This window comes from Mycteria americana, chromosome 2 (genome assembly GCF_035582795.1).
Source record: "Mycteria americana isolate JAX WOST 10 ecotype Jacksonville Zoo and Gardens chromosome 2, USCA_MyAme_1.0, whole genome shotgun sequence".
In the NCBI taxonomy this organism is placed as follows: Eukaryota; Metazoa; Chordata; class Aves; order Ciconiiformes; family Ciconiidae; genus Mycteria; species Mycteria americana.
Window position 1 is genome coordinate 11,986,620 of NC_134366.1, and position 13,369 is coordinate 11,999,988.

Below are 13,369 nucleotides of genomic sequence, written 5' to 3' on the forward strand. Positions count from 1 at the left end.
TATTATGTCATGCTGGTCACTGATTTGAAACTTCATTGAAGCTGATGGACTTATTAACATCCATGCTTCATTCACAATAAATGCAGCCCTCATGCCTTTATATCACTGACAGCTGAAACAATACCAGCCACACCTACAGCACAGGGGACATGGACAAGAAGTTGGACATTTAAGTGACATCTGTAGGAAGTTCTGCTGTTGGTTCAGCTAAAATGTTTCTGTGTGTGCAGAAACATCAACCTAGAAAAACACTACAAAATCCCATGGAGAAGATAAGGCCAGAAAAGCAATGTAAACATATTTTAAGAAAGAAAAGAGGAAAGAGACCCCTTTTGTGCACAGTTCTTCTTGGAAGGAGACTTGGAACTACAAGCAAAGAGATGGTTTATTTTCTGGTCTGGATTCATCCTCTTTCTAGGGGAACAAACCTTCACATACATAATGTGGAAATAAAAGGCATTGCACCTAATAAATACTTCACTCCATCACTGATCTATCTCCCTAATGAAAATAGCCTACAAACCTCCTCTTGGCTCAACCTAAGTAAAAAATGGTGACATTAATAGCAGAAGCAAATCCAGTTTCTGAGGAGATAAGTTGAAAGTTTCCATTAACCTTGAACTGACTTGGAACGTGAAGAAAGAAAAAAAATATTTTCATTTGAAACTATTTTCTATTTCTAATATCCTGGAGGAGAATACTTGTATTGTCTCACCTCAAATAATGTAAACTACTGCTACCCAAACATGATCTTCTTTGGAGGGAAACTGAGATTTATTCATTGCTTCAGGAACACAGCTCATAGGCTGAGAAGGTAAGCGTGACAGGGGTTTTAGCAGTCATTTTGGCTGCTGGCATGCTACTATGCTTCTTGAAAAAACTTCACTTCTTCTTTAGCTCTGGGAGCTAGAGGCTGGCTCTATACTTTGGAGCCTATCACCCTGAATTGTCCGGAACATAACTACAAGGTAGGAGAGGGAATAAAAATCTACCTGTCTTGGCAGGCATCCGGAGAAGGCTTTGGTGGTTTCTGCCAGAAACCGAAGACTTCTAAGACAAACTGGCAATAAATTAATTAGACAAACTTAGGCTTGCAGATTAAACTCAATGAAAGAAAGCCAAAAGTGTTCTGAGGCTGTGGAATTCACTGCAGAACCTGAGTCTTCTTGCATCAGTGCATCAGAAGAGGAAGCAGTTATCAGTGAAGAAAATGGAAATGGATTATCACGAACCTATAAATATGTCTGTGTTTAATATGCACTACGGAGAAGGAGATTTTGGTCTGTCTCCTCACTAATGGTTTTGTGTTGATTCTTTTTAGAAGAAAACTGATTTCTAAAATGAGAGAAATTAAAAATAATGTAAAAAAACCCCAGTTAATTGCCAAGATTATGAAAATATGGGCCATAATAGATAAATAAATAAATAAATAAATAAAAGTACTTGAAATTAAGCAAGATGCCTAGGTAGTTGTGAGGACATATGAACTCATAATTGCTTTGGATGTCTTTGTGATAAAATATGAGTAACAAATATCTACAAAGTGTCCTACAGAGTCAGTTTATGGAAATCCATTTTAAAGACGAAGCCCAGGTCATCAAAGGAAAGGATCTATAAAGGCAACTGATTTGTAATGGACAGATTATCCTGTCTGTAAAAGCACACACCATTGTAGCTACCTGCTGTGGTAGTTTTCTAGAAAAGGAAGGAGAAGATAAAGTGAAACAATTTTCATAAAGAGATTCTAGCTGCTGAAGTCTTTTTGGCTTTGAAGGAGAGATGGATGCTTGTTTGTTTGCTGAGCACTTTTGATGAGCAAAAGCAGTAGGGAAAAAATAGATGCAAAACAGGAGGCAATGTATCTAGTACATACATATATACAAGGAAACTACTGGGGAGAAAATAAGCTTATTTTGTTGCTGAATTTACTCTAATGCAATACTCTAACATTAAATGTAAAACATGGGATGATCTAAGAAACTTTATCATTGTAAAGCAATCATCCTGATCAAGTATGGATCCTGTACAGCAATGATAAAAGGGAAATACTTTTTTAAACAGCTAGCTCACCATTTACCTGCTGCAAAGATGGAGTAAGTCAGTCCTCTGAGCCATCAAGGAATTAATCATGCCTTCCTCAGTTCGGAGCCTAACCTATCGTTCTGATGAAAAGATAAGAGCAGATTCAGTGAAATCTGAAAACTGAAAGCAAGTTTACAGGAGTATTCATGCTCACTAAGGAGTAGATGGAGCCAGGGATGTTGTGGCATGAAGAGAAGGCTGACCCAAAGGGCAGGAGGAGGACTGCCCTCACAGCAGGCTAGGACCTCTGGCGAAAAACATACACAGTGTCCCCACTGCGTTTGAAAAAATACTGGGAATGGTGTTCCATGACACATTATGTTTGTTCGACCCAGGTAGTATTTGATGCGTGCTAGTGTCTGAGTGAAAACCCATACATCTGCCAGAGATCCATGATAAGCTGAAGGTCTCTTACTAGCTACTGTACCCAACGAGATATAGCGTGTTTAAAAAAGAGGCCAGTGTGCACGTACAAGGTGCACATGCTAGTCTTCCTCTGAAAAAAAAGGAGTAAGACTCCAATCTGTCCAGCTCTACAGGTAAACAGCCACATTTTGTAAAACTCCTCTTATTACAGAGCAGTTACTTGGAAGTTCAACAGTATTGCAAAAGCAGTAGATAGATGGGCAAGGGGAGACATTTCAAAGCTGAGCACGGTTTAGCATTTCCACAGTTCTTAAGGGCTCTTACAACTGCTCTTGTCTGAGCCTGTTTCAAACTGCCTTTTGTATGGGGCACAGATTCTGATATTTACACTTTGAGAGGAGTATTGGTGAACAGACAAATAATTTAAGTATGTAGTAGCTGTTTACAGCAAATGTATAAGTAAGAAGCATTTCCTTCAGGGTTTGGAGGATGGAGTGCACATAGGTAGTGTGTCCCCACAGTGGTTCGTTATATTCATGAGTCATAAAGACTGCAAAATGCACTGCTAAGTTGTAACAATTATCTCTAGTAAAGCTCATGTCTAATCGAGAAAGCTTTGATGGGAACAGATGCTGCCTGAAAAAGACAGAAAGGAACTGATTGATTAAGAATGGAGAATGTGTTTAGAAAGAAATAGATGCTGCTTTGTTTCATGTGAATGGGGGCATACGTTCCTGTGGCATACTCTGAGACCTCTTAAGGAGAGGACTCAGATACCAGAGAAGAGTGATGGTGTGGTAGATACACCCATGCTAGAATGCAGTACCACCACTCGTTATTACAATAAAGGCTTTTCATTTACAGCAAAAAGTTTGAAATATGAAAGATTAAGTACAGAAGATAGGAATTGCTTCCTAACAGCAGATGATGATGGATGCAGGTGGCGAAACCCAAGGCAAAATGAAAGATGTGAAAAAAGTAATGTGTAATTCTTGTGGGAGGCATTTCTTTCAATGTATCTGTCTACTTGATATGGACTGGTAGTCAGCTTTGTTGGGTTCCAGTGAAGAGTTACTGAGAGCCAACAAAGAAACCTTAACATCAGAATCCGAGATTTTAAAAGCTTCTCCCTTAGCTGAAGGTGGGAAAATTGAAAGAACTCTGATGTTAAAGCTGATGGAGGTGGGGAGAAGAGAAATAAGTGTTCTTTATGGCTGTTCCCAAATCCTAAAATACCAGAATCCAGAACATTTGCCTCAGAAATGGTATCTTCAAATTGGGCATGGCCTATCTCATTAGATGTCAAAGAAATGGGAATTTGAGAAATGGTAGGAACTCTTTCATTGAGATCCTTTTCAGTTTTCTAAATTAAATAGTTAGGAAAAGATTACACTAAAGGTTTGGGTTGGTGATTTGAAAAAGTCTTGAAATAAATGTAGCATGCAAATACTACTATTTTAAAATAGTTTATATTTTGTAAATGATCTTTCTGCTGGCATGGACCTTGTTGCCATTCTAGATTCCACCACTGTGACAGACCAAAAGTGTTGTTATGATACGAAGTGGGTGAAGTCTACTCTGTATCTGCTAATACTCTTCATTTAGACTAAATGTGAAAAACTGCTTTAAGTTCTTTATCCGCTAGGCAGCGGGAGCTGTAGGGACTGTTAAAGCACAGACACTACACAGGGCTGACCATGAGTTTGCACACAGGTGGGTTTGAATGAAAATCCAGTGATCTGGAAGGAGCTGTGTGTGCATGAGTGTGGATGAGAGATATAGAGAAACACCACAGCAGCGCATAGGTAAGCAGCAAAGAAACTCCGGAGGAGCACTTGAAACAGAAGACTTGGAAAAAAAAAGGTCCAAAGAGTGCTGTGGGATAAGTGCCACAGAGGAAATGCTGGGAACCATGAGCTCCATGGAAAATGCTTTCCTTCATTTGCGTCATATTGAATTTAGGACAACAGAACTGTATGTATATTATTCATAAATAAACATGATTGTGCCAAAGAGATAACTGACTTATAATTGTTTTTCCCATCTATGTGACCCTTTTTTTTTTTTAGCTTACTGGTTGGGTCCAAAGGATACCCATAATTTGGATGGTTTGGGAAATCTAGTTCAACAGTGTGAAACCAGCAAATCCCCATAAAGGGGAGTTTCATGAATAGAGTTTTGCCTTTTTTCCCCCTCCCTTTTCCTCTCTCCACCTGATAGTAGAGTGACTTAATACCGAGTATCTGGGCTACCATTAAGGGACTTGGAGAAAACAGATTAACAGGTAAGAAATGAGCTATGTTAATGGAATATGCATTATAAAAAGGCAAAGTGGTCCTAAGAAAGGAGGTTGTATTGTTTTCATGTGCTATGCCTACATATAATTCATAGGAAAATAAAAATTTACTAATTGTTTTTACATCTTTTTTTTACAATAATTATGGGCTTGCTAAGGTATGGAAGTGACCTAATAGTTACAATTGTGACCTCTAAGTTACTGTTAATTTTACTGTCAGTATGTGCTTCACATCTCCTACTTAATGCTATGCTAATTGTACAGCAGGATGTCACATTCTCCAACATACAGATTCCCTATTTCAATTACAGCTAAGTAAATCTCCATTACTAATGAGTAAGCATTTCTTTTCCACGTACATTTGCATTATAATGGACATTGTCTTTATGCACTAAAATTATTCTTTCCTTGACAACAACTATATATTTTATTCTACAGTAAGGCTACGACATGATGATTCATTCCTTTCTGTTGGGTTTATCTGTATTTAAATTGTCAAATGTTCTGGATAGCCTGACATTTTCTGTCCCATGTTATTTTTCTGTACTTCCAGAATAAATTTATGTATTTGCTTTAAGACAACCTACTTAAGACAAATCACAAAAAAGTAAGCTTACGTGTCGGTCATAAATTAAGCCATATTTTTGTAATTGTTGCATTGTTTCATTCATGTTGCTGAGAAATCTCAACTATTTATGTCAGTGCAAAGTGACCTTTATGATATAATGTTTGACTGATTTGAATATAAAGAACAAGTGACCACAAGTGACCCATATCACTGCAAGATCCCACTCTGCTTAACAGAGCATAGTGCTTTGGCTATTAAATACAATCCCCCAAACAGACATTTGCTGCCCTGCTGATGCATGTATCTACAAATGCAACGGGCAGCTGAGTGAAATGAAGGGGGAAGGCCTCCTGTTACATCTGAGCTATGCAACTTTGCTGCCAAATCCGCTCCCTCTTGGGGGTTGTGGCCAGTCACTGGGTGCCGCTGAACTGCTGAACTTGGGCAGCCAGGCACTGCCGGCAGAGGATTCCCGTCGTCTGCCAGCACGGTGACCCAAGAGGCTTTTCCTGCCCTGCGTCAGGAAATAAGGATATTGGCAAATTGAGTCCCTGTGGCAGAGATCCTTCCTTCATTCCGCATGGCCCTGGGAAAATGTATCACCTTTTATACACAAATAAGGACTGTGAGTTTTACTGATAAAGCGATAGCTTAATCTTTGATAATATGCAGCAAAGAAGGTGTTGCTTTCATTTTGGTGGGGCCACTGCCTATGCAGTAAATTATGTTACAGGGATCTTCTTTAGATGCCCAAAGAAGGTTTATGTGTCAAAGAGAGTGCATTAATTAACAGTCATTAATATTCTTGACGATTTTTAAGTTGGCCTGGTGGTGGGTGTTTATATGGGGAAGAAGATGGGTGTTGGGTTCTTTTAATGATATAAGTACATGGGATATTTTAAAGAAACAAAATGTGGTGAAAGCATTAGGTAGCATTCCAGAAATGCAGGAGGAAATGTATGCAACCAGATGTTAGAAGTAACAGATTGATTTCCTGGTCACTGTGCATGAATTCTTTCTAGCCTTGTGTATATCCTGATAATTGGATGGCTTACAGTATAGATACAAAGTTTGTTTTGTTTTTATTTTGAAAGGCCTACGGTATGCAGCCTTTTTCCCAGACAGCAGCAAAAAACAAGGTGAACAATTTTTGCACTATGTGGTTTTGAATTCTGTCATATTTTCTATTACGTTTCTGTCTTCCATTAGGATAGCTTAGTTTACTATATTAACCACCACCATCATCCATATCACTTCCAATTCTGAGTTTAGTCTACATTATGTATGTATGTAGTTTGATGATTTTTTCTCTCTCCTGGGGGCTGGAAGTGGTTACTCACATGTTACAGGTCAAGATGTTGTTACGATTGCCCTTTCATCAGTCCTTTTCGGAGGGGCTGATGACACCTGGTGGTGTGTTTTGTAAATGCAGACTTAACCGTGTTTGCAGCTGGCGGAGAATTTTGACCTGTCCTACCCCGAGCACTGACAGTCAGAGTTTGAGCTATTTAAACGAATCTCCTGCATGAAAAAAATGTGTCGGGAGCACATTCTCCTCCCATTCAAACTTATGTAAACCAAGGGAAGCAATAACATTTCATTGCTGTTGGAGCAAAATTAATGCCTCTGACCTTGCTATTGAGGTCAGTAGTGTAGTTGTTCACAAGGGCTATGTACCTTTTTTATTTTCTTTATTAACTTTTCAAATATATTGCATAAATGAATGTTTTATATATACTTATGCACTAAATATACTGCATTAAACTAAAAATCTTTTCTGTGAAAACCTGGGTGATTATATTTAGAAACAATGATGTTTTCAAAACTTTACAGTGTGAATACTGAAGGAAGCTTCTTCTGGTGTTTTATTTAATGTCATGGTTTCTGGCTTGAGTGTATGATTTTTCTTGCCAGCAAGTATATTTCCGTATGTTTATGAAATTCCACGTCTCTTTGCCAGCATATTTCCTAACAATGGAATATCTGGGATATACCAATAAGTAACTAGTATGAATAAAAACTAAGAACCCTGGAATCCTGATTCTGTGGTGAAATTCCTCGTACCTGGGACCTCTTGGGGTCTTCTCAGTTTGATTTTTATCTGAATAGATCTTTAACCAAAACAGATTCTTTTTCTTGCTTAATTGGCCCTTTACTGCCATCTGATTTTTTTTTTTTTTAGTTTCATAAAGAGAAGTATTACACTTAATATGAAAGAAATATAAAGCAATACTTTATCCTGATTTTTCTCAGTCTACAAGCAAATCAAGTACATCGACAATGCAGTATCTTTAGTTGTTTCTAAAATATTGTAAAGAAAGGGCTCCCAAAGTGCACTGTCACTGGACTTTGTGGAAGGGGAAATATTTGGTGAAATGAGAATGTGTTCTTTAAAGCCAAATTTGGTGGTATTATTATGCCATTCTGAGAGATACAGAATTGGCAATAAAATTAAATGAGGAGAAACGATAGAAGAGTCAAGTTACACTGTTAATCTGAACAACAAAGGAAGGCAAAGTTCTGAGTTCAAAAATCATTGGTTAAGGGTTGTTTGGGGTTTTTTTCCCCTAAACTTACTGCCCCTGCAGTCCAACATTCATGGTATATAAACTTCAGTGTAGGCAATCTGGGTTGAGGCTGTCCCTAAATTTCTTATATTCACGGGGGGCTCTGGTCAGATGAATTATGTACACAACACGGCTGCTCTTCAGCATAAGGGACTGGAAGTGCCACTTCTGTGTAGCACTTCTTGTGCTGCTCCGTTGGAGGAGACCTCTCACACAAGGACTTAAATGACCATAGTTCCCAGGCATGGGAAAATGAGAATCGGACAAATGCCAGTTCTGGCAGTTGGTGGGAATTGCTAACTCCACCTTTACAACATGATGTTAAAAGTAGCATGATCAGATTTTTATCAAGATAATTTATTGAAGAATAGGAGTAATTTTTTCAGAGATCTGAACCCATTGAAAAGTGACATTTGACATGAAAAGGCATTGGGAGTTTTATCTGATATATGACAGCTATTTTGTCTTCTAAGTGTAGGGAAAAGTGTGGCATTTCAGATAACAAACATAAACATTTAACGGTGGCCACTGGCAATTCTCTCTGGTTTTAGTACTGTAGATTCCTAGAGCAAAATTCTGCCTCCAAATTATATGCATGCTGCTCTCATTTACTTCAGCAAAGCTTGTGCACATGTTTCAAAGGTCAGAATTTGGCCATTGGGGCTGAATTTTCAAGGAAGAATGTATTAAAGACATCTGTGCATCAGGAGAACCATATCCTTTGTCTTCTGCAAAACATTTCAGGAGTAAGCCTAGTGCTATTGGGCACTGCAAGTGAAACATTTTCTATTTTTTGAATTGCATTGGGATTGCTTAGCAGAAACATTTCTTGCAGTAATAGGTTCATTATTTCATTTATTTCTTGTAAGTCAACACTTTGATACTGAAAAGCTGTCAGTTTTAAGAGAGTAAAGACTGGAAGGGACCGCCCTTCAGAAAACTGCAGTTGAAAATACACTGTAACAATCAAAACAAGGGGAAATAGTCCAAGGAAATAGGTATGGTCTGTTGAGGTGTACAAACTTTTGTTTGTAGTCTAATACAGAGAGGTCAACAAGTGTTTTACACAAAGGTAGAAAACAACCCCACTTTTCATTGTGGACAGAGCTCATATTTGAAATTGTTACTAATCAGACACTTGAAAAAACTAAAACTTGGCATTCATATTCTATTGGAGTTAGTGTGTATTAAACTGATGGAGATCTTTAAGCATGTAGGTTTTCCCCTGTTTTTTAAACATTATACACTTCTTAAAATGTTTATAATGTCTAATTGCTGCTGGATTTCAAGACATATCAATTTTGTTCTTAGTTCCTGCAGATTTTGACAGAATGTCATACCAAAATATTTTGTATTTTTTGTAGGACTGGGAAACAGAAAATCATGACTGGTATTGTTTTGAATGCCATTTGCCTGGAGAGGTGTTGATATGTGACCTGTGTTTTCGTGTGTATCATTCCAAGTGTTTGTCTGATGAGTTCAGGCTTAGAGACAGCAGTAGTCACTGGCAGTGCCCAGTTTGCAGGGTGAGTACCTATGAGATTTCATGTGCTGATTAGAGGATTGATATTCATTAATAGATTCATTAAGGTGTCCAGATGGTCTGGCCAGGTTAATGGATGAAGAACTGAATATTGAAATGATGGTACATACCTACCTAGAGCATCTATACAGATACCAAAATATGGTGCATGTAGCAGATGGTCATTTTTGAAGACTCCAGCAAGTTTTACTTATGCATTTGAATGCACACAGTATACTGTGCGGGAATGTGTGTACGTATGTATGCCACGTGTGAATGCAGTATATTGTGGAAATCTTCAACATGAGTAAACAAATTGCTGTATAAGATGCTACTGTTTTTACCTAACATCATTTTAATGAATCGTAATGTAATTTTTTTGTATTTCGATGACTGCATTCTTAATATTTTATTGAAATCATATTTTACATTGTAAAGCCACAATCATGTTACTGATGAGGGCAGTATCAAAAAACATGGGGTGAAATCCTGCTTCTCATTTACTTCTGGGGATTCTATTGGTGCAAAAAGGCCAATCTGGATTTCACCTATAGCTTCCGTATCTATATTGCTTTTTCTTTAAAATTGCTATTTTTATGGGTATGGTAGGGAGACAGCAAAGAGTTTTTATATACTTTCCAAGAATGAGCAGGTATGTTGTCTACATGTCATTAGAAGACTAAACATTCTAGTCAGGATGGTGCTTACTGGTACCTGGCCTTGAATCAGCCAGACATATCTCCTTACTGTTGTCATCTCTGTGTCACCTCCCCCAATGGAGCACATTCCTAGGCTTCCTTAAATGGAGGGAATAATGCGTATGAATGTTTAAGATAAAATTACTGCTATAGAAAGGCATAAAACTGCCAGTTGCACTCTGCCTTGGATTGCTGCAGGGAGAGGAAATTCCCTTGCTAAAAGCTTAGATCTAGCTGTAGTGCAGCAGACTGACCTTCAGATGATCTGTGCTGCAAGGAATGTAAGGTTTCAGGTGCTTGGTAGTATGGAGAAGCAGTTTTTGAAAACACGTGGATTGTTTTGTTTCAAAACAGCACTTTCCGGCTGCTATTACCTTAGAACCAGTTGTAAAAAACCTGTTGCCTGTTGCCTCAGTTTGGGAGCTCTCAGGGTTTAGGGAAATAGCAAGAAAATTGAGCCTGCTTCAAGGAAGTGGAAAGGAATGGAAAAGAAGTAGTGGCAGGGAAAAAACAGTTAAGAATAAGGACATGTACTGTATTGAATTGCTAGCATTTAATGTAGCTACTCAATATTCCCTCTGTTAAAAACAAAGAATGACCATATATATGTGAATTGCTTTCAGATTTTTAAATAAATATCTTTAATAATTGTTGGTTCTCATAATAAGTATTGATAGTTATTGTAAATAGTTAAAATTAGGTAAACTGGATCCAGTCTCCACTCTAGTTTACCAATAATTTTAGATGACACCTGGTGAGAGTAGGGAATGTAAATAGTTTAAGCCACCTTGTATATGAGGTGGCTTATAACAGCTATCTTGTGACATGGATGTCGTCAGAGTGGCATGCTGAATCATTGCATGAAATACGCACAGATACGTAGGGTGGTCAGCTTTGAGGTCAGTTTCACTTCCATCCTAGAGCCTTGAAATCCTTTATGGCACTAAATGATACTAAACAAATGTTTACCTTCAAAAAAATCCTGTGAAACTCAGACCATGTGCACTGTGTCTATCCTGCATATTGGTTCCCTTTTTGTTATACAAAGACTAAGGAGAGGGTTTGGGGGCTCTTAAATACTTCCTGCCCAAGAGATCTTTGGCTTGCTCAGTGCCTCAGATGATGACCAACCTATTTTTGAGACTATTGCCATTTTGAATGGCATCCTTTTTCCCCCTGTGCTGGCAGGTCCTACTTTCCTTGTAATTAATCCAAATCACTTCAAGCCCTAATTGTGCAAACTTGGACTAAGGAGGTTTGCACCATCCCTGGAAGCAAGGGAGAGGTCTAGTTTGGCACAGGAATTAGCATCCTTGTGTCAGGCATTCTTCTGCTACTTTCCTCCCACATTCCTAGGAGCTGACTGCTCTAATTTTATTTTAAAAACAAGAGAGAGGCCTATATTCAAAAAACTATGGTAGTTTAGAGAGCCCTGGCTGATGTCCAGAGGACATAACAGAGCTTAACTACCTTCCATAAAGGCAATGGGATTTACTTTGCATTATCAGCAGTAAATATGTACATTCCAGAAAAGTAATAGCTGGGACAAAGAGATGCATATATTTTCATACTTTATTCTTGTAACTGGACATAGCACTTCTCACCTGGGGATTTCAAAGCTTTTTACAAAGGTGAAGTAAAAGTATGTTTGAAACCTGATATATTGGGAGAAATAATCTAAGAACACTTCATTCTTATGTAAAGATTGCTTCTGTAAGGCTGCCAAGGTCAGCAAGCCTTTGGATTATTCATTTCACAATTACTGGTTGTACTAGTGCAATCAACCTGTGCAGCTTTATCTTGCACACTTGACTACTCAGAAACATTTTACAAAGGGCATTGCCAAGGATTTGTTCATAACTTTAAAATATTTTTCCTCCCATAACGTTTGTAACAGTCCCTTGCAAACCTTGCTCTGAACTCTGGTTCCCTGCTGGTGGTTTTTCTCCACTGCATCCATAAGCAAGAATGTCCAGTTCCTGGCTTTTTTTTTTAACTTGACAGTACCAATCTGAATATTTTGTACCCTACATAATTCTCAGCAGGAGTCAAGAGTCAAACAAAGTTCAATTCAAACCACATTGCAGCGATTGAAAATTTTCCCTGGCTGCTGACTAATCATTGTCTTAAGTGAAATAAATCGGTATTATCAGCAAAATTCCTGGTAGATAGGTCACAAGAGAAAGACTCTGTATTGAATGAACTTAGAGATTACATTAGCCTTTTCCCACTACTGGAATGGTCTATCCAAGACAGGGTTAGTCAACTCGATCTCTGAAAGATGGAGGAGACTTGTACATTTATTGCTGCTCTTTGGTTAGATAAAAGGAGGAAATTAATTTTCTCCAGCTGTTAATTTAGCACCTAAAGACTACAGAAAGTACTGCAAAAATACTAGGGGTTTTGGGGGGGGAAATAGATATATACGAAAATCTGAATAGGAGAATGTTGATCACATGTTGGGGTAACTGACTATTGTTTGGGTTTTTTTAAATTCAAATTTTAAAGTAATTTTAGAGAAAGGCAAAATTATGCATGGTGACATATAGTTTGTCCCAGAGGAAGAGATTTTGATTTGTGAAACAAAAAGAAAGAATTACTCATATGGCTTAATTTGACTACTAAATTTTTTATAATCATCTGATCGGAGATTGATCTTCCATGCATGTGCTTTACAAGGAATTATAACCAATTTACCTATCATAGTGGGTATTTCAATATTTCTGGGTTTTATATATATGAGAGTAAAGTAAGCTGTAGAGCTTAAGATATTAAATGCTGTGCTGATAAGTATTCTATAAATAGGCTATTTCTGAGTTCTGGTACTGTACTAAGCATTTCATAGAGTACATAAAAATACACCATCATGCAGTTCATAATCAACGTTAGACATACTTTGACAAGTGAGAATGACAAACAGTAGAAAGTTAGAAGCACAGAAAGATGAAGGTTACTTAAGTGAAGTAACTCAAGTACTTAGATCAGGGGGTTTAAGTACTAGCTGTCAGTCAAGATGGTTAATGTAAAATACAAGGAAGGAAGAAAGAACATGGCTCTATTGACTTACCTTATGGGGTGTTATGGTAGGAGTTTGTTAGATAACTGTATGTTGAAACATATTCTATAAACAGGATTTGGCATAATCACACAAATAATAGCCATGTATTGGTGGGTGAAAGGAAGTCCTAGTATAGGACTGATAGTAGCACCACATGGTTCAGTGCGCAGAGCCCACACCTGGGGAGGTGTTAGCGCTCAGCAGGTCCCTCC

The 13,369-nt window shown here is 37.9% G+C and overlaps 1 protein-coding gene across 8 annotated transcripts in view; it reads left to right on the forward strand.

Moving 5' to 3' along the window:
* ZMYND11 (zinc finger MYND-type containing 11) overlaps window positions 1-13,369 on the forward strand; it is a 116,216-nt gene that overhangs the window by 78,116 nt on the left and 24,731 nt on the right. For 5 of the 8 annotated variants that reach the window (XM_075492409.1, XM_075492407.1, XM_075492408.1 and 2 more), the window contains 2 exons: window positions 6,407-6,451; window positions 9,244-9,405. The exons of 1 other annotated variant lie outside the window; for it this stretch is intronic. In XM_075492409.1, coding sequence (XP_075348524.1) covers window positions 6,407-6,451; window positions 9,244-9,405 — 207 coding nt within the window. The remainder of the gene's footprint in view (window positions 1-6,406; window positions 6,452-9,243; window positions 9,406-13,369) is intronic. 2 more of the 8 variants (XM_075492412.1, XM_075492406.1) reach the window with 2 other exon arrangements.